The sequence below is a fragment of the Asterias amurensis genome, chromosome 20 (genome assembly GCF_032118995.1).
Source record: "Asterias amurensis chromosome 20, ASM3211899v1".
NCBI lineage: Eukaryota > Metazoa > Echinodermata > Asteroidea > Forcipulatida > Asteriidae > Asterias > Asterias amurensis.
Window position 1 is genome coordinate 4,990,468 of NC_092667.1, and position 18,404 is coordinate 5,008,871.

Below are 18,404 nucleotides of genomic sequence, written 5' to 3' on the forward strand. Positions count from 1 at the left end.
GTGGTAGATTTTAGCAAACAAAATGTTGGGAGGTATAATTGGCGATTGTTTATCATTGCATGAACTAATCTACAGGGTTTTGATTTCTCTGTACCTCACACTAAAAAAGTGAACAACTGATGAGGTCTTAACTTCTTAAGGCAAATAATAACTGTGAACATGCTGTCTTAAGTTCTGCTTATAAAGAAAACTTTTTCACGTGAAAGAACATTTCGTGATAGGGGCATATAAATATTTAAGTCCATACAAAATGTGCGAAAAATTAACAAGCCAAAAATATTTTTTTTAACTTGAATGTTAAGTTTATTTCCATAACATTCTTAAAATATAATTATACTCTATATTATAATAAACAATTACATTCTTGTTTTCATACAAACATTAAGTAATTTGCACATCTTTATTTAAAACATTAATTAAAGAGAGATGCAGAAGGCATGAGGTTTTTATCAAAGAATAAGAACCTACATATTTTTTGTTAAATAACAATAATCTTCAGCAATTTGTGTAAACGTGAAATGCCACTGAATGGATTATATTGTATCTTTAAGATATATACATTGTTGCATGAATAGAAAGAGTTATAAATGTTCATAGTTTTCAATGTGTACATTTTGTAATTGGTTTATCATGCTAAGTGAAGTATGGACACAATGTGAATCTTGGTTTATTTCTTTGCTTATGGCAAGTCAAACAAACAATAATTGTGCATACTTAAAGCTATTTTCTCAGCTTAGTCGGAAACTTAATCAATTTTTTTTTATATGCATAATCCATAAAAACAAATATGTGTAAAGGCACTCTGACAAAACATTAATTACATTGCAAATGCTTCTGCTATTTTTCAGACCAATAGAGTTCTACTTGTGTGAAGTTTATGTAGGATTATTGAAATTGAATATTAATAATATTTGGTTCTCATATAGCGCACATACCCTAGTAGCTAGATCAAGGCGCTTTACGACATTATTATCTTGTACAACTGTCAGACATTCTTAGACCATTCCTCAAACTTTCTCAACTCATTGGGAAGTGTTCAACCCCAACCTGCTTATTTATTTGCCCTAACCAGAAACACGACATAATATCGTCCCAGCCCTCCCAGGTTCCCATTTATACACCTGGGTTAAGAGAAGCAATTATGGACAGTACCTTGCTCAAAGACATAAGTGTCATGACCAGAAAAACCCACACTCCAATGATTCATGCAATCAGAATTTAAGTCAGACTTACTAGATCGCTCAACAATGGCAGCGAATTATTCACATTTTTGCTGACTATTTACTTTGTCTTTAAGTTAAATATTCAATCTAAAATTTAATTTTGTCTCCCAACTGATCCGTTCTAGAGAACTGATCATTCTAGAGTCAGGAGAGAATCACAATTGGAAAACTATGTACAGCCCAATGATTTACTTGAAAGAAGTCTTACTTCACCGTACAAAGAAAAGTATATACATCTTTATGAACAAAAACTATGTTATACACTAGAAGTAGGAACTATGATGGTGACTGAAAAATATAGAGATAAATTTACTAGAGCAAGATTTGAACCAACGACCTCCGGATTAATGTGCCGGTGCTCTACCAACTGAACTATCTAACCCTATTTTGCATGTCTCCATATTCATTGCACTAAGTTAAAATAGGTTAGGTTGAATCAGACACTTGAACACTAACGGCGAACTTGGATCCCCTACACAATTTATTTTGCAAGAACTGTTTTTGGCAAGAAACAAATTTATCAAACATCAACAATGAGAATCAAACTTAATCAAGTCCAAATGATGTTTTGAACATTAACAAATTCCCACTCATCTTGTGCGGGTAAGTCTTGCATTTGTAAGATCAAAGTTTATATTTCTCTTCATTGATGTGACTCTGTTTTGCGATACAGTCTTGAAGCCATCTAGTTGACACGACCACAGCGTCGGGATTTGATGCCTTCATATCCAGCAGAGTTTGAACCTGCAGAACATAATTCAACAAGGAAAGGTAAATTGACCAAATTAAAGTGAAGTCATCATCACAATAAACTTGGTTGCCACATTTTTGGATTCAATGTCCCTGTGTGTTTCGCAGTGTAGTGAACAATTTTGGTGATGCGGAATGTACATGCTTTTGATTACAGGCTGTGAATTTCGTCATAGAAAGGCAAGGCCATTTTCAATTTACAAAGGGCACTTCCATTGGAAAATGTTAAAGCCAATGGGAAACTTTTAAATGGGCACTAATACACTGGCCTCCGTGGCCTGCATGTAATTCCAGGCCTGCGACAACCTGTTACTATGAACAAGTTTCAAATGGAATGACATGTGTGAGTTATTATACACATAATGACTGGCAAAGAGGCAACTAGTGTACGTCATAGGCCCCGCTCGGGTACTAGTTCCCGCAAAACACGTGGCTAAATCACTAGACTATATTAGTTCATCCCACGTGACCGTGTTTCAACCAACCAGAATGCAGAACAAGTAAGATGTGTGTTATAAATCAAGTTAATGTAAATGTTCATGTATTGTCATAGAATATTATCACTCAGTGAAATGTTTGCTAGGCTTGGCCTTTTGAAATGGATTAGTTCAGATTTTCTTCATGATAATACTTTGCTACAATGCACTTACATGCATTCAATGTTTGCATACAGGTATTGGTTGATTTCCGATATCTAATCAGCATATTTAATATCCAGAAATAAACAGAACTATTTACCTCTGACGTGTCTTCCTTGGCCACAATGTGGGTCGTTGTTTCATCAACAGTCTCTGAGACATCACCATCATAAGTGAATTTTAAGTTAAGGAACCTTGAATCATAACTTATAAACAAAACCTGTCCAAAGCTGCAAAATGCAGCCAATCAAACCAACAACACCGGGGCGAGCCCCTTCTCTTTTAAGATAAGTGCACTGTTTTTTTTTGTTACGAGCATTACAAAACACACAGGACCAATGGCTTTACGCCCCATCGGAAGGACAAAAAATAATGGTTAAGTATCTTGCTTAAGGACACAAGTGTCATGACCAGGACTCGAACCCACACTCAGCTGAACAGAAACACCAGAGCTTGAGTCAGCTGTTCAGAAGTATGTATTGCCATCTAGGTACTGAATCACAATTTCTGGATTTATGCAATTCATATTCATAGACATTAAACAAATATTTGAATGAGAGAGACTAGCTGTTGCCAGCTTGGTGTTTATATCCCCTTGCGGGAGTTTGCTGAGTTCCCTTGACGGGAAGATCATCTAAACAAACAAATATCTAACAAATATGTAAGCATGATTAAAAGGATATGCCACAACATAGCGTGTGAGTTTCTTTAAATCCCCGTCGTCAACATCACAGAAGCTCACTGTCACCCCTCGAAAGAAACTGGGCAGTCCTGTCCCGTCATCTCCTTGGGTGGATGATGATGATGATGTAGATACCCTCGAGGTTGAAGGAGCTGATGCGTCAAGCGAGGGGGTAGTTGATGAAGGCTTAGGGTGCGTGGCTGGGCTGGTGGTTGGGCGATGCTTTCCTCTTCGTCTTGGAAAATAATATCTGTAGAGTAGTCTGTCAAGGAAAGGTCAACTTTTGAAAATTAGATAATATTTTGCAGTCATGCTGGGCGCAGTTCACTGATATACAAAAAGTAGCTAAACACAACACAATGATGCGCGCTAGAATAAGGTTACCAGCTCGTGGCTGAGCGGATAAGAGCACAGAATTCAAGCTATGGTGTTTCTGTTCAGCAGAGTGTGGGTTCGAATCCCGGTCGTGACACTTGTGTCCCCGAGCAAGACACTTTACTATAATTGCTTTTCTCCACCCAGGGGTAAATGGGTACCTGTGAGGGCAGAGTTGGTTCTTGTGATTGATTAGCCTTGATTGCGCTACATATTTGGCGGCACAGGCTGTATACTCCATAGGGAGGAATGGTTTAAGGCCCAGTGACCAGGGGTAATAATGTTGAAGCGCCATGAGCGTCACTGCGTGATGGATCTGAGCACTATATAAGAAGCCACTACAAGTATTACTATTATTATTATTAAAATTCCTTGTCACATATTCCTTCTGTGACTGGTTTTTGCTTACAAGAAAATTGCTTAGCAGAAAATTGTTTGTGATAATTTGTGCTTCAGCCACTCTATGAAAATCGAGCCTATACTTTGTTTAAATGAGTATAAAATTACTGAAATATGTTTACAACATAAATATCTTGTAGGAAATCACAGGAACAATTTTTGTGAAAGTTCCAAAAATGTTGAAAAGGATACACGTATGTTGGAATGCCTTTAGATGCTAGCAGCTTTCGTATGAGTCGTTCAGTACCATACCAGTTGAAGCCTGCCGTTGCGTAACCAATACGTGGTAGATGAACACTTCCTATCAACATAGAGAGGGCAAAACAAATAAGCACAAATGTGCAATAATGTCATCGCTGGTAGGATTTGAAACTTTTAAAACGGTCTTCAACTAAGTTATGGTGACACCGATGAATCCATGCAATAATATAACATGGCTTGAGGGTCCACCAAAATGCAAATTAGGTTTCTGTATATACCAGAGCTGCCAACAATTACAACTTGCAATCAGTGAGGTTTTGTAAAACAATCAAGAAGACATTTAAAATTACACTTAACATAATTGGGAAAGAGTCTCCACAATCAGGCAGATTTTCAAATTTTGATCTCCAGATCGAGGAAAGATTGGTTTAATTTTAGAGAACTTCCTGTAGCTTTTTCTGTTACTACTGCCTGTAACGGCTGCCTGAAATGATTTACTGACGTACCATTGCATTTCTTAGCAGCTCTGTACACCCTCTGAAGGCCTTGGTCCAGAGCGGATAATTTGATACCAGATAGATTGTTACGTCTGTCTCTGTGTTGAGCTACGATCAATGCAACCTACACCAACAAAGATATAACGAAAAGAATACTACTGATTAATATTATTGTAGTGTTGTCACTTTAAGTCGAGTCTGCCATTTTAAGACTCGCAGGCGCAATTTAGCTGTTGTAAATTGTTATATGAGTTCAGTTGTGACGTGATATGGTTTAGTGGTTACCAAACGTATACCTTCCTTTAATGACATTTACTTTAATAGTTCTTACCTTATCGCTACCATTGGTGCGACTTATCTTATCATCAATGCTGATTAAGTGAGCATCCCCAAGAGCTAAATCTAAAATTTAAAAGAGAAAAAAACAAAATCAGAAATCAATGGTTTTGCAGTAGACTGTGTAAGTCTATCTTACATATGAACATTCAAATCCGTTACGTTTCCTCAAAAATACAATGTATTCACTTACAATACATTTACATGTAAATGATAGATAAAACAGGGTGTCAAAATTAAAACAAGGTGTCCAAAAGACACACAGACACCCCTCTGGCTATGCTCACAGCAAAAGTTGTTTTCCTCGCTACGGAAAGTATTTGCATACACGCTCTACTCCAACAGAGGAAATTATCTACAACCTAATCATCATACTCTGAGCTGAACTTGATCTTGAAAACTAAAAAGATTGTGACAACTAATTGAAGCAAACTCAAAATGCTCTTTGTGAAGGATCGTGTCTTTATTGCCTGCCACTACATCTTACCTTTCATTTTGCCCGCTAGCTCGTACTGCGTCTCAGGCTGGTCTGACCTCCTGTGTAAGGCAGTGAAGAGGCCCCCTGTACCCCAAGAACCACTGTCGTCTATTGAAGCAAAAGAAGACAAGTTAGGAGCGGGCCCATATGAGCTGTGAATTTCTTACAAATCATAAATCCAACACTAGGTCCATACATAAAAGTAGTCAAGAGTGTCAAAAACATCACAAATTATCTCCTTTATCCCCAATGCAATCATAAATGATTACATCGGTTCTTTAACCATCGGTTCTTTTGAGAACCAACACTACTCAAAAGAGATGTTCAAAAGGTGCTACCGCAAACCTCTATTTTTAAGTGATGTATTTCAGTTTGGATCTTGATAGACTTACCAACACAATGTACAACAATGGCGTCATTGTCCCCAGTATTAATCGGTTGAGTGACGTCCCCACTGACGTACTGGATGGCTTTGACGTCATTGTCATCTTCCAGCGTCATAGTGTCGTCTTCCTCATCCTCATCTTCGTCATCCGTTTCCATGGCGATGTTGACGGACTCGTAATCATTGGATGCCCATAATGCCTCCCTGTCAGAAAATCAGAAAATCGTGGTCATAACACTCAGATCCCACTTTTTCTTGTCCAGAGTGGATGAAAATAACAAATCTGGGATCCAGATTTAGGGCAACATGTTATTGTCCAGAGTTTGGGCAAGGTGCCAATGTGTTGTAATAGCACTCATCCTCAGTGTAGGTCACGCTGGTGATGTTAACTGTACATGGAAAATGAGCTTTTCCAGAGAAAGTTCGTTAGACGACTGGTCCAAGAGGTTTACAATGTGCGAACAGGCATGCAATGTGGTTCAGTGGTTAGACTGCAGGACTTGCAATCACAAGGTTGTGGGTTCAAGTCCTACCAAGCTATCCGGTGATTTAAACATCAACATTTGTATAGGATTAAAACAATCGAATGGTTCCAAAAACCAAAGGTATACTTTGTTTTAAAAGTTCTCTTGCATTTGTTTCTTACAGTTTCTGTCGTCTTTCTTGGGCTCTCCGAACCTCTGCCTCTTCCATTAGCTTAGCCCTCTTGGCGGCCGCCTCTGCCCTCTTAGATGCAGCCTCTTCTCTCTGGACCACAATTGAATAAAAAAAACTCTTTATACAAAAAGTAACCACTGTTGATTTTTTTGAAGACGAAGTTACCTCCTATCTTTGCTTTCCCCAAAAAGCACCAAACAAACAATCGGCGAAAATTTTATTTAACTTGCATGTCAGCTTTTATTGGAAATAATGAAAATCTGTTTGGCAGGGATTTTGGGCACTTTCATTTCAGCCTTATTTTGATTGTGGCAATCAAAATAATCAAATGATTTGAATTTTGTTCCCATCGTTGTAACTGTTTCAGAAGAACATATCTCTCTGAGGCTCGGTGATGGTGTGAGCTAACAATAAGATAGCAATGTAGAATTGGAACTTGCTAACAGGCAAGCTCGATGGTCTAGTGGTAGAACATATGCTCTAGAATGGCAAAGGTCGTGGGTTGGAATCCCACCTGAGTAATATGAGAGTGGATTATTTCACAGGTTCACAGAAATCAGTACAGTACAAAGTATATAGTGCTTTAAAAACATCAGTGTGTGGGTGAAACGCATTTTAAAAAGGCTGGGATTCGAACCTGGACTACCAAGGCAAAGAGAAAGCGCAGTACTTCCAAGTAACTCTAATTCAGGCGTCCGTGGTTCATAACCTACCTTTCTTTTCCTTTCTTCAAGTTCCTGCGGTGTGTATTCTTTCTTCATTCGTTCATGGAGAGAAATTTCAGGCATGTCTCTCACGCTTCTGTTCTTCCGCAGTGCTCGGGGCAACTGCAGATCATCTTCTTGTTCGGCTACCTCAACTGTAGGACAGAATAGTCAGTAGGAACCAGAGAACAAATGACAAGGAAAGTTCTGGACAAATCAGTCTTTAAAGAGAAAGTGATTCATAGGTGTTTGGGAAACTAAAATCAATCTCATCCTCTAGTTGTTTAAGGGGCTTGGATAAATGGGTTTAAAGACACCCGAAAAATGCCGACAAGTTAAGGTGGTCACGATGGCATCTTGCCTCGTCTTCCACCTATAGGACCCCGGTTTGAATTAAACCAAGGGCACTACGAGAATTGGGTTTTCAGTCCGTGTCTCATGACTGCATGGATTTTCCCTTCAATAATTCCCTGGGGTTTTCCTCCCACATCTAAAACTGAAACCTCCTTCCTTGTCTTCTTTTCATTGGGTTCTTGGCTAGTAGAGTGATTAAGTTCGTTTTCTAAGAGTCCTTCACTTCACAACCAAAATTAATAAATTAAATAAAATAAATGAAGCAGAGGTGCAACATGGAACCAAAGTCTACATGGGCAACTAAACACCCACCTGAGATAAGATTGTCAAACGCCTCCTTGTCTTTATCCGTCGCTGCCGGTTCTTTGGAGTAATCCTTTCCTTCAAACATATACATGTGACCTGGATGGTTGAAAGAAATTTCATAGAGCTGCTTAAGCACAAAAACAAAGCTTGAATTTTACACTGGATCACAGGCCCGGGGCCAGTAGTTTTGTTGTCGGGCCACTAAACTTTTGACTGGACAAGTCCGTAGTAATGTTAAACTGGGTTAGAAAGTTTTTCTTATTTTGATTCTGGTCATGTACAACAATTTCTGGGGTCGATTTCACAAATAGTTAGGACTAGTCCTAACTTAGGACTAGTCCTAGGAGATATACAAATTGCATGGATAGTCCTAAGTTAGGACGAGTAACTGGTCCTAACTCGAGATAAGACTAGTCCTAACTCTTTGTGAAATCCACCCCTGGTCCAGTAAACATTTGATCCACAAGCCCAGCGGTCTCGTAGAATTTCTCCAAAAAATCAAGCCCTGTCTGATGATGTCATGTAAAGAGAGGCCCACATTACAGACTTGATAACCGCTTCATAACTCTCTTCAAGGCAAATGATGAACGAAAACTCAAAACAATTTATCAAAGTATCTCACCGCCTTCAGAAGTCCCCGCAGTATCCTCCGTCACTTCCTCTTCCAATGCATTGTGGGTAGAGGTCACCTCTTCCTCAACCCACTCTCCTCTGACGCTATTACCCAGCATGCCCTCCAAGTCCACGTCACCGATGCTGCTGTCTTCTGATTGGAGGAGCTTATCCAATCCAAACTTGAGCATCTCCGAAAGCTGCAGAAAAAAAGAAAAGATGTAACCCATTTCCGCAAGTTGGCAGAAGAAAAAAAAGTAACCAAAGGTTCATCATCAGAGAGTTTTCGTTTAAGACAGATGGTTCTGTGTGGTATTAGTACTTTTCAGCCAAACATTGACATTTTCAGCACAACGCAGATTCATCCCAAGTGCTGTCAAAGAAATTTAGGGACAAGTGTCATCATTACAGTCGCAGAACCATCCCTCGTCTAAAACGAAAACTCTCTTATGTCACATCAGTGCAACAACAATAAAATAGCATTTACATAACACGCAAGGCTATATGAATTTGTGATACCTGAGTTGCATTTTCAGCAGGACCGACTCCACCAAGTGAGAATTTGCCGCCCTCTATCACCGTGTTAGTCAGCTTCAGTTTAGCGTCCGCTCTCTTTAGGATAACCTCCTCGACTGAGTCTCGTCCAACCAGACGAATTATCTTGACTGGCCTGGATGAAAGAGAAAGAATATTTGACAGATAAAAGGTAATGTTGGCAAATCCTGCTGTGTCAGATGTTTTTCATGGCATTAGGTGAATTTTCCGTTAATAAAAATCTCTGAATTCTAATCACTGGTTTCAATGTGACTCTTATCAGCTATCAGTTAAGTAGTTGTAATATAGGGTGCATTCGATTAGCTTCCCCGTGTCGACCACGTGGTGCTCATTCGAGTAAGCCCCTGACAAGATCTAATCGAACGATAAATCACCCTCTCGTGGTGACGTCATGCAACTGGGGCCAGCCCCCAAGTGACCCACTCCACAGGCAGGGCACTTGGGGGCTCACCTGAGCCCCTGGAATGATGTACCGGGGGTAGACAGGGGTCAACCCAGGGAAGCTAATTGAACGCACCTATAAATATTCACCCTGGAACCTACTTCCCCAAGGCAAGAGATCCTAACCCACAAGCCTATTGCTGGTGTCAAATACCAAAATGCTAAAGAGCAGAAGGAAAGTCCTTGTGAGTCATTGACTTCCCTACAAAGAAAGGTCACTGACCTTGTTTGACCTATCCTGTGTGCTCTAGCTGCAGCCTGGAGGTCATTCTGAGGATTGAAGTCACTGTCCACGAAGATGACCGTATCAGCAGCCACGAGGTTTAACCCTTGACCCCCGGCTTTGGTACTCAGCAGAAAGGCGAACGTCTCGTCGTGCTCGTTGAAATTCCTAATGGCTGAGAATCGTTCCTCGCTTCGGACGGAGCCGTCCAAGCGCTCATAAGAGTACCCTGAAGAATCAATAGGGATAAGTATAGATTATGGCTTAGGCACCAGACTCCTGGGGATCAGGTTGGTTTAGCTTTTCTCAGATACCTGAAAGCACACAAAGTCTTTTATTTCTTCCATGCAACTTTGATGACCAATCAAGCCAAAATGTTCACAGGCTTGTTATTTTATGCATATCTTAGGATACGCCAAGTGAGAATACTTGTCTTTGACAATTACCAAAGGTGTCCAGTGCCATAAGGCGTCTTTTCAAATTTATCTAGGACAGGTAGTCGGATAACAATTCTCCGATGTCAAATTTATGTTGGATTTCTGAGTGTCAGGTTGTATTTTTGTCAGATACATGGTTTTACTTGCTGAAATGCAGTTCTCCAACAGCTGATCTCATCAAACGCTAGGATTAATCCTGTCTCGAGTTAGGACGAGTAAGTTTAATGCGTCCTAATGTCTATGGATACGGGACTTGACCCGTGTTAAGTCCTAAGATTAACTCTAAGTTAGGAAGAGTTTGGTGAAATGGACGGCTGCTGACAACTTTGGACCATTATCATGTCAGGGCTATTATGGTCAAGTACCCTGTTCACACAATGAGTATAACAGCTCTAATTCTCATTTTTTTTCAGTAAGGAACCAGACTATTAATCCTTCCAGCCTCGGTTTGGACCTATAGAGAGGAATGGTAAAGAATCAAGATGGCTGACTGACCTCTGTAGCCCAGATAGTCCTGTAGGATGTCTAGTACCCGTGTCATCTGAGAGAAGAGAAGGACTTTGTGATTGCGCTGATGCAGGAACACTAGTAGCTGGTCCAGGAGGTGAAGCTTGCCGCTACTCTCCACAAGGTGCTCGCCGAGCTCGAATGGTTCCGGCTCAACACCTGAAGAAAGATTTTTTGTACTCATTTTAATGGCATGTCAAGGCCTAACACACCAGACTCAAAGTTCTGGGCTAAATTTCCTAGAGCAACTTCAGCAGAAAATATTGTTTTAAAATGTTTGGCTAAGTAGAAAGTTCAACTTAAACAAACCATGATGTAGAATATGAAATAAATGGTAAGTAAAATATGCAGGACGACTAATAACTAACCATCAAAGAGGTAGGGGTGGTTGACAACTTTGCGGAGCTGAACAAGTACATTCATGAGTCTCGTCTTTGGTTTCTGACTCCACGGATCCGCCTGACGAAACGCTTCTGAAATGTTAGATTTTGTTTTTTAATAATACATTTTAAATCTGAAAAATAAAAAGTCCCAGCCCCGTAAGGTGATCCCCTGGCTGCTTGTAAACTTGGATGTGATCCCTGACTATATTGGAGTTGGTTATATAGCTTCTGACTAGCACCCCGAACAAAGATACTAATAAGCAGGGAGACTGCCAACATAGGGCTAGATATAGTTCAGTTAAGAGTGCTAGCATATTAATATTTAATATATTTATATCGGAGGTTGTTGATTCAAATCTCATTCTAGGGATATTTGTCTTTGTTCAACCCAAAATCAAGTTACAAACAGTGATATATTATAGCGTATAAACAATAAAGATAAAGGTGCGACAGTACAAAAACCTTTACAAAAATGTTGTATCTCGCAAGACAGCACTCAATTTAAAATATACGTCACACTTACCGTAATCTTTAGTCAAGACTGCCTTGTATAAATTCTTCTGTAGAGCTGATAGGCCATGATAAAGAATCACCTGAATACAAACACACAAGAAACAACAATGTCTTCAGTCTGGCATGAAAAACTTATTTGACTTCATGTGACATTATCTTAATGACTTACTTTCTTTTGCACACAGCAGGAGTGTCTACTGAGATGCACTCAGAAGATAATAATAATACTAGGTTCTGATACAGCGCTATATCACACCCCTTGGGGCGTATCTAAGCGCTCAGTATTTTGTCCTGCAAGATATGTGGAGCTTTGTTTTCAAGTATGAGACCTATTCCTTGAAAGCACCATGTAATGGTTTACAAGGAACACCAGGGCGAACCCCTTCTCTTTTCGATAAGTGCACTGTGTTCTTTTACGCCCCAGCCGTAGGAGGAAGCATCATGGTTAAGTGTCTTGCTTAAGGACACAAGTGTCATGATTGGGACCGAACCCACACTCTGCTGATCAGAAACACAAGAGTCTGAATTCAGTGCTCTTAACCGCTCGGCCCTGACACTGTGCACAAGATAACAATAGAGTTTTAGAGATTGAAATGCGTTTCTTGTTGACAAACAGATGTGCACATGTGAGACGTTATCACTCAAAAGAGTTTTTGCTTGTACTGTTTTTTGTATCTTTATCATTGCATTGTTTGTTTGTAAGTAAATTGTAAAGCGCTCCGATCTTTGAGGGGTGCTATATAAATGCTTACATTATTATTATATTATCTGCTCCGCGATTATCTACTCTGCGTCAGTAGAATAAAGCAAGACAGTTCCCTAAGAACAACTCTACCTGGCAAGTAGATACACACATGGTGTTACCGCAAACCAAATATACATTGATACCTCACCTTGCAATGCCTCAAATCCTATATATTATTGTATTATTATAAAAGAACACAACAGTTTGAAACAAATGTTTGTTCTCCAAGTCCTCACACTCACTGCAAGAATGTAATAATAGCCACCGCTGTTACATATACTGTCATAAAGTAGAGAGAAATAAACACAAATCTACATACATCCAGAAAAGAAAATGTCAACCAACCTCAGACTTCTTTGGAATGTCCAGGACCACTTCATTCTTGGTTCTTCGCAGCAAGAAGGGAAGCAGCACAGAGTGCAGATCATTTTTAACTATTAAATGTTGGAGAAAAAAATATTATGTTTTAGTTCTCTCACATAAATTATCCAGTCCATTCAATTGGACCACCAGAAAGTTAAAAACACTTTACTTATGTGCAAACATTCCTGTAGGGTTTGCTCATGCATTTTGGCATAATGAGGTGGACCAGCTGAACTTGCGGTCCAGTGGTCAGGTTGGTGCTGTAGTATCTTTCCTTGCCTTGCACCTCTAGGACCCCAGTTCGAATCCCACTCAGGGCACTATGTGCATTGGGTTTTCAGTTCCTGCTTGACTGTGTGGGTTTTCCCTGGAATAATTCTATGGGGTTTTCCCATCTAAAACTGAAACTTTCTTGTCTTCTCTCCATTGGGTTCTTGGCTACCACAGTAATTAAGGTCGCTTTTCTGAGAGTCCTTGGCTTCACAACCAGAATAAATAAAATAAAATAGATGAAATGAAATGATTACAGGCTTGTGGCTATAAGAAAGTTATTTTGCGCCTAGAGCATGCCCAACTTTTGAAATGCTCCCTAAGCTCTTCTCAATGCTAACCTTCGTCCTCCGTGACGTCTTCATACTCCTCTAAGAAGTCGTCTTTGAGGGTCCTCCTGAAGACACGAGGAGCAACGAAGGACAGAAGAGAGTACAGCTCCGTCAGGTTATTCTGCACCGGCGTTCCAGTCAAGAGCAGATGGTGGCCAATGGTAAACTAAAATATTATGGAAGAGGGATTTAATAAGACTAACTAGATCTTTATGATAACGAGTTAAACGTAACGATTACGGTTAGAATTTGATCAAATAAACTAAACAGGGATAATGTGGGATAATCTTCTTACTTCTTTGAGGGTCTGATGAAGGAGTGAGTTGTGGTTCTTGAGACGATGTGCTTCATCCACGACGAGAACTTCCCAGTCGTAGCTCTGCAAGAATGATGCGTCGTTCATACAAAGCTGAAGAAGAGAAAGAAGAGTAACAAGGCAAGTTAGCTGTGAAATGTTTAGGAGACCCCATGCAACGAGTCACTACAATATGGCTACAATGTACATGGAGAATAACAACCTTTACACGATACCTTAACAGTAGAGGTCGCTATACAATACAAGCACGAGTGGAATACGGAAAAATATAGCACTTCTGCGTCCCATATCCAACGAGGTCGAAGGCCGAGTTGGATATGGGAAGCAGACGCGCTACATTTTTTGTATTTCCACGAGCGCGGGTGTGATAACGTATTTAACTTCAAGCACACTTGGCACGTGACATAGAACACACAAGACGCAGACTTAGTGATATTAGCCGTGCAATATAGGTTTTATCACCACTCCATTCTGCAAATCTGATGGAGGATTAGCGTGTACTTGAAGATCTGGCTTATGGCCTCATAGCATAGACTACTACAATAGCTTAGTTAGTATAGCTTTGTGATAAGCATTTTCTAGTACTCAGTGCTTTTACCCCCGGGGTTTTGCCTAGATGCAAATGTGCAGGAATAATAAACTTGGTTGGATTTGAACCCATGACCCTCTACCATTCTTAAGCAGTGCCCAATGTCATGTCATTGCTTACCACATAATTCTAAGCGCACAGTGCTCTGTAAAGTGTGTGATTCTTTAGGCTGTAACCCAGTATACTTTCCATTTTCCATACTACATGTATCAGGGTATGTTCAGACAGCGTACTAAGTTAGACCCGAACCGGTTTAACTTCTACAAGCAGCAGGGTGTGGTCATAAAAATAAAAACCCCTTGCGTTCAGACAGCACTGAGTTAAACCCGATACGGTTTATCTTTGGTTTTAAGAGGTCAAAGCAAACGCGACCCCGTTACTCTAACATCCTGTTTATTGGCCTGTTCATTGGTCACTGTGTGTTTACATAATGATTACGGAGGTCAATGGGTCGTCTGTTGTGAGTTAAACCGGATGTGGTCTATTTTATTCTGTCCACACACAGTGTTAAAAGATAAACCCGAAGCGGTCTAAAAATAAACCCCCTCCCTGGACGGTTTATCTTTTGTTGGTTGAACTTGATTAGGACTAACTTTAGAACCGTTCAGACACACAGAGTTTAACTCAATCGCGTTGACCAATGAGTTAAACCAACTTTAGTACTGTGTCTGAATGACCTCTCAGGCTATGTCTCAAAGGGGGAATTTTTGATTACTTCTAACAAATTTCTTGGGCAGAGTAAACATATAAACAGACAGTTTATTCAAACAGTAAGTATTAGCAGCCCACAAAAAAGGGCTAAAGGAAACAATTTACCTCATATGTTGTCATCAGAACTTGCCATTTGGAATGTTTGATTTCACTCCGCATAGCTGCACGAGTTTCCTTATCGCCCATGTACACGATACACTTCAGATTCGGTGAAAATCTTGACAGTCCAAAACAAGAAAAACAAGCAAGAGAGAGGAGTGACAATTTGTAAACATCGCAAGCTCCGTAATATATCAACTCTTATATAGCGCAATTCTAAAGAATGGTCACTGCCCTTCAAACATTATTACTCCTGGTCACTGGGCCATATATTTAATTTCTTAACCATCTCAGCTCATGCAGCCTGTGCTGCCAAATACGTAGCGCACCAAACTAAAGCAATCACAAGAACCATCTCTGCCCTCACAGGTACTCATTTACCCCTGGGTGAACTGGTTGAATGTCTCGCTCCATGATGCAAATGTCATGATTGAGATTCAAACCTGCTTGGCCACAACAACCTTAATGGGAGGAAAGTAATGGGATTGTGGCATTAAAGGAACACGTTGCCTTGGATCGAACGACTCAGTCTAAAAAAAGCGTTTGTAACCGTTTTTTATAAAATGCATGTGGTGGAAAGATGTTTTAAAAGTAGAACACAATGATCCACACAAATTTGCCTCGAAATTGCATGTTTTTCTTTAACTTGGTGAACTAACATGGTCAGGAAATGGCCGACCGTGTTAGTCGACGAGGTAAAAGGAAAACCATGCAATTTCGAAGCATGCTTGTGTGGATCATTGTATTCTACTTTTACAACATCTTTCTACCCAATGCATTTCATAACAAACAGTAACAAATGCTTGTTATAGACCACTCGACCGATCCAAGGCAACGTGTTCCTTTAATGATACAAGGATGGAATTTGGCTCACAGCCAGAGTAGGTCATGAGAAAGTGATTTCATTAAAGCCATTTTTTCATTTCACTTAATTTATCCTTGCTGTGAAGCGATTGTAGAAATAAAATCTTTAGTTTATACCTTTCAAACTCATCTCTCCAGTTTCCCATCACAGACAGAGGGCTGACGACTAAATACTTCCCCTGACTTTCTCCCGAACCAAACAGGTACGTCAAAAGGCCAATAGTCTGTCAGGGAAAAAAATATTTAAAGTTAATTTTTTTTTAAGAATGATTTTTGTTTAACCTTTACACCGATGTGTACTAAGCACTGTTTATTCAATACTATTAAAGGAACACGTTGCCTTTGATCGGTCGAGTTGGTCTTTGAAAAGCGTTTGTAACCGTTTGTTATAAAATGCATAAGGTTAGAAAGATAATTTAAAAGTAGAATACAATGATCCACACAAATTTGCCTTGAAGTTGCGTGGTTTTCCTTTTACTTTGCGAACTAACACGGTCGGCCATTTATGGGAGTCAAATGTTTGACTCCCATAAATGGCCGACCGTGTTGGTCGACAAGGTAAAAGGAAAACCACGCAATTTCGAGTGATACTTGTGTGGATCATTATATTCTATTTTTAAAATATCTTTCTAAACATATCCATTTTATAACAAACAGTTACTAACGCTTTTCAAAGACCAATTCGACCGATCCAAGGCAACGTGTTCTTTTAAATCATTGCTGTACCAGCTGCTAAGAATTCGAACTGCCTCCATCCATTGGGCTAGCTCGATGATCTTGTGGCACGACATCTGCTCCTGCAATGCAAAGGTCGTGGGTTTTAATTCCACCCAAGCATTTTGCATGTGGATTTATTTTTCATAGAACTTGGGAGACTGCCTTGGTCTCTGTGTGATTCCAAACCTTATATCACTTATGATGGTGCAATTAGGAACAAAGAAAATATTGAAAAATTTAAGTTGAAAAATGAATGTCCTGATTTGGTACTATTGCGCCTATGGTATGTCAAAGCGCAGTCCCATTAAGTCAGGGACGCAACCGTGAGTTAGGATTATCAAAGCTCTTTTTACCCACCTGACACGTTTTGCCCAATCCCATCTCATCGCCGAGGATGCAGCCATGGTTTCTATGGTAACGCTGTATCATCCAATTTACACCGTCCAACTGGTATGGGCGGTACGTTATTCCTGCATAGAAAGAGAACACAGTACAAATTATAATTAAACACTTAGGCCTAAGTTTTTGTCTGGAATGTGATCTAAATCAAAATTTTTAAACTGCTCGGCCAATAAATAAATTAACAATTCAAGAAACTCCAAGCTGAGAATTTACTTGATTTAAAACGCAACACTGCCACATAAATGTTTACTGATCACAATATACAATGACTAAGAACGACACACTGTATGACTTTGCTATTCTAATTAGGAGTCTTTTGTCAAGGTGGTATTCTTACAGCAACCAAGAAAAAGACTAGATCTGTAGTATAGTAGGTAATGCCGCTGTTTCAGCAAATTTAACCAAGGCTCAGGATTATGCGCATCAGTTAAGATCACGGCGCCAACAATGTTTAAACAAGTGATTGCTAGCTTGAAAATTCTTCACAATTACATCGAGTCGTGCATGCACAAATTAAATTGTTTCATGTAAACCTTCACAAAGTACCCTTCACAAAAATAGCAAGGGTGGGGGGGGGGGGGATTCACACTTCCTGATGCTATGTATGTGGCCTGCGGGTCAAGAGAGCTGACAGTGACACCCAGCAGTAAAAAATAAATCAAGCTACACCCGAGAAAGCCCCATAAATAGTGCCAAATCTGCTGGACTCCAGTGGGAGGGAGTCCAGCGTATTTTTAGCACTATTTTTGGGGCTACACTGAAGAGGCTGCAAGGAGAATTGAGAGTTTCTTCTTCACTTCTATTACAGTATCCTACGGTGATGGGTTTGGTGGTTTGGCATGAGGAGGAGGGGGGGGGGGGTGGGGGCTGACCACAAATGTCTGACTCTAGCCTAGACTCGTCTGACTGACTGACTTTAAAAAATGGAAACGAAAAAAAAAGGCAAAACAAATTACCTTGTTTTGGCAAAAAAGGAAGCTACTTTCAGTCTTATTTACTAAAAAAACTTCAAAAGTTGCGGACAGACTCGGCATCTTTCACAACCAACAACGGCAACGCTAGTAAAACACATCGAGTCAAATGTAATACTGCAACTGGTTAAGGCAACTTTTACGTTACATTACTCACCTGAAAGACCGAACTTTGTCATTGCTTTTCCATCGACGTAGACCTTTTCAACATTCTTGGCTTCACCAACCTCCTTTATTTTCCGACGAATCCTGTCCATGTCTGTCGGATAAGGGAATCTTTTTGCTGTAAGGCATCAAAAACAGAGCAATTTTATATGGAAGTCATGACTCACTTTTAACTCAAGTTCAGACAAGCCCGGCAAAAAAATC

General features: G+C 39.9%; 1 protein-coding gene across 1 annotated transcript; it reads right to left on the reverse strand.

Moving 5' to 3' along the window:
• Nucleotides 1-341: 341 nt before the first annotated feature.
• LOC139952477 (chromodomain-helicase-DNA-binding protein 1-like) lies at nucleotides 342-18,396 on the reverse strand. Its single transcript, XM_071951614.1, has 24 exons — nucleotides 18,193-18,396; nucleotides 17,020-17,132; nucleotides 16,063-16,169; nucleotides 15,088-15,199; nucleotides 13,662-13,775; nucleotides 13,376-13,532; nucleotides 12,747-12,835; nucleotides 11,667-11,736; nucleotides 11,129-11,233; nucleotides 10,749-10,919; nucleotides 9,817-10,045; nucleotides 9,117-9,267; nucleotides 8,608-8,797; nucleotides 7,992-8,081; nucleotides 7,335-7,480; nucleotides 6,611-6,711; nucleotides 5,972-6,168; nucleotides 5,589-5,687; nucleotides 5,097-5,167; nucleotides 4,775-4,889; nucleotides 4,260-4,368; nucleotides 3,295-3,543; nucleotides 2,712-2,784; nucleotides 342-1,967 (listed from the first exon to the last, which is right to left on the reverse strand). Exons 1-24 carry the CDS (start codon nucleotides 18,290-18,292, stop codon nucleotides 1,848-1,850), a joined length of 3,078 nt encoding a protein of 1,025 aa, XP_071807715.1. The 5' UTR covers nucleotides 18,293-18,396; the 3' UTR covers nucleotides 342-1,847.
• Between the last annotated feature and the right edge of the window lie 8 nt (nucleotides 18,397-18,404).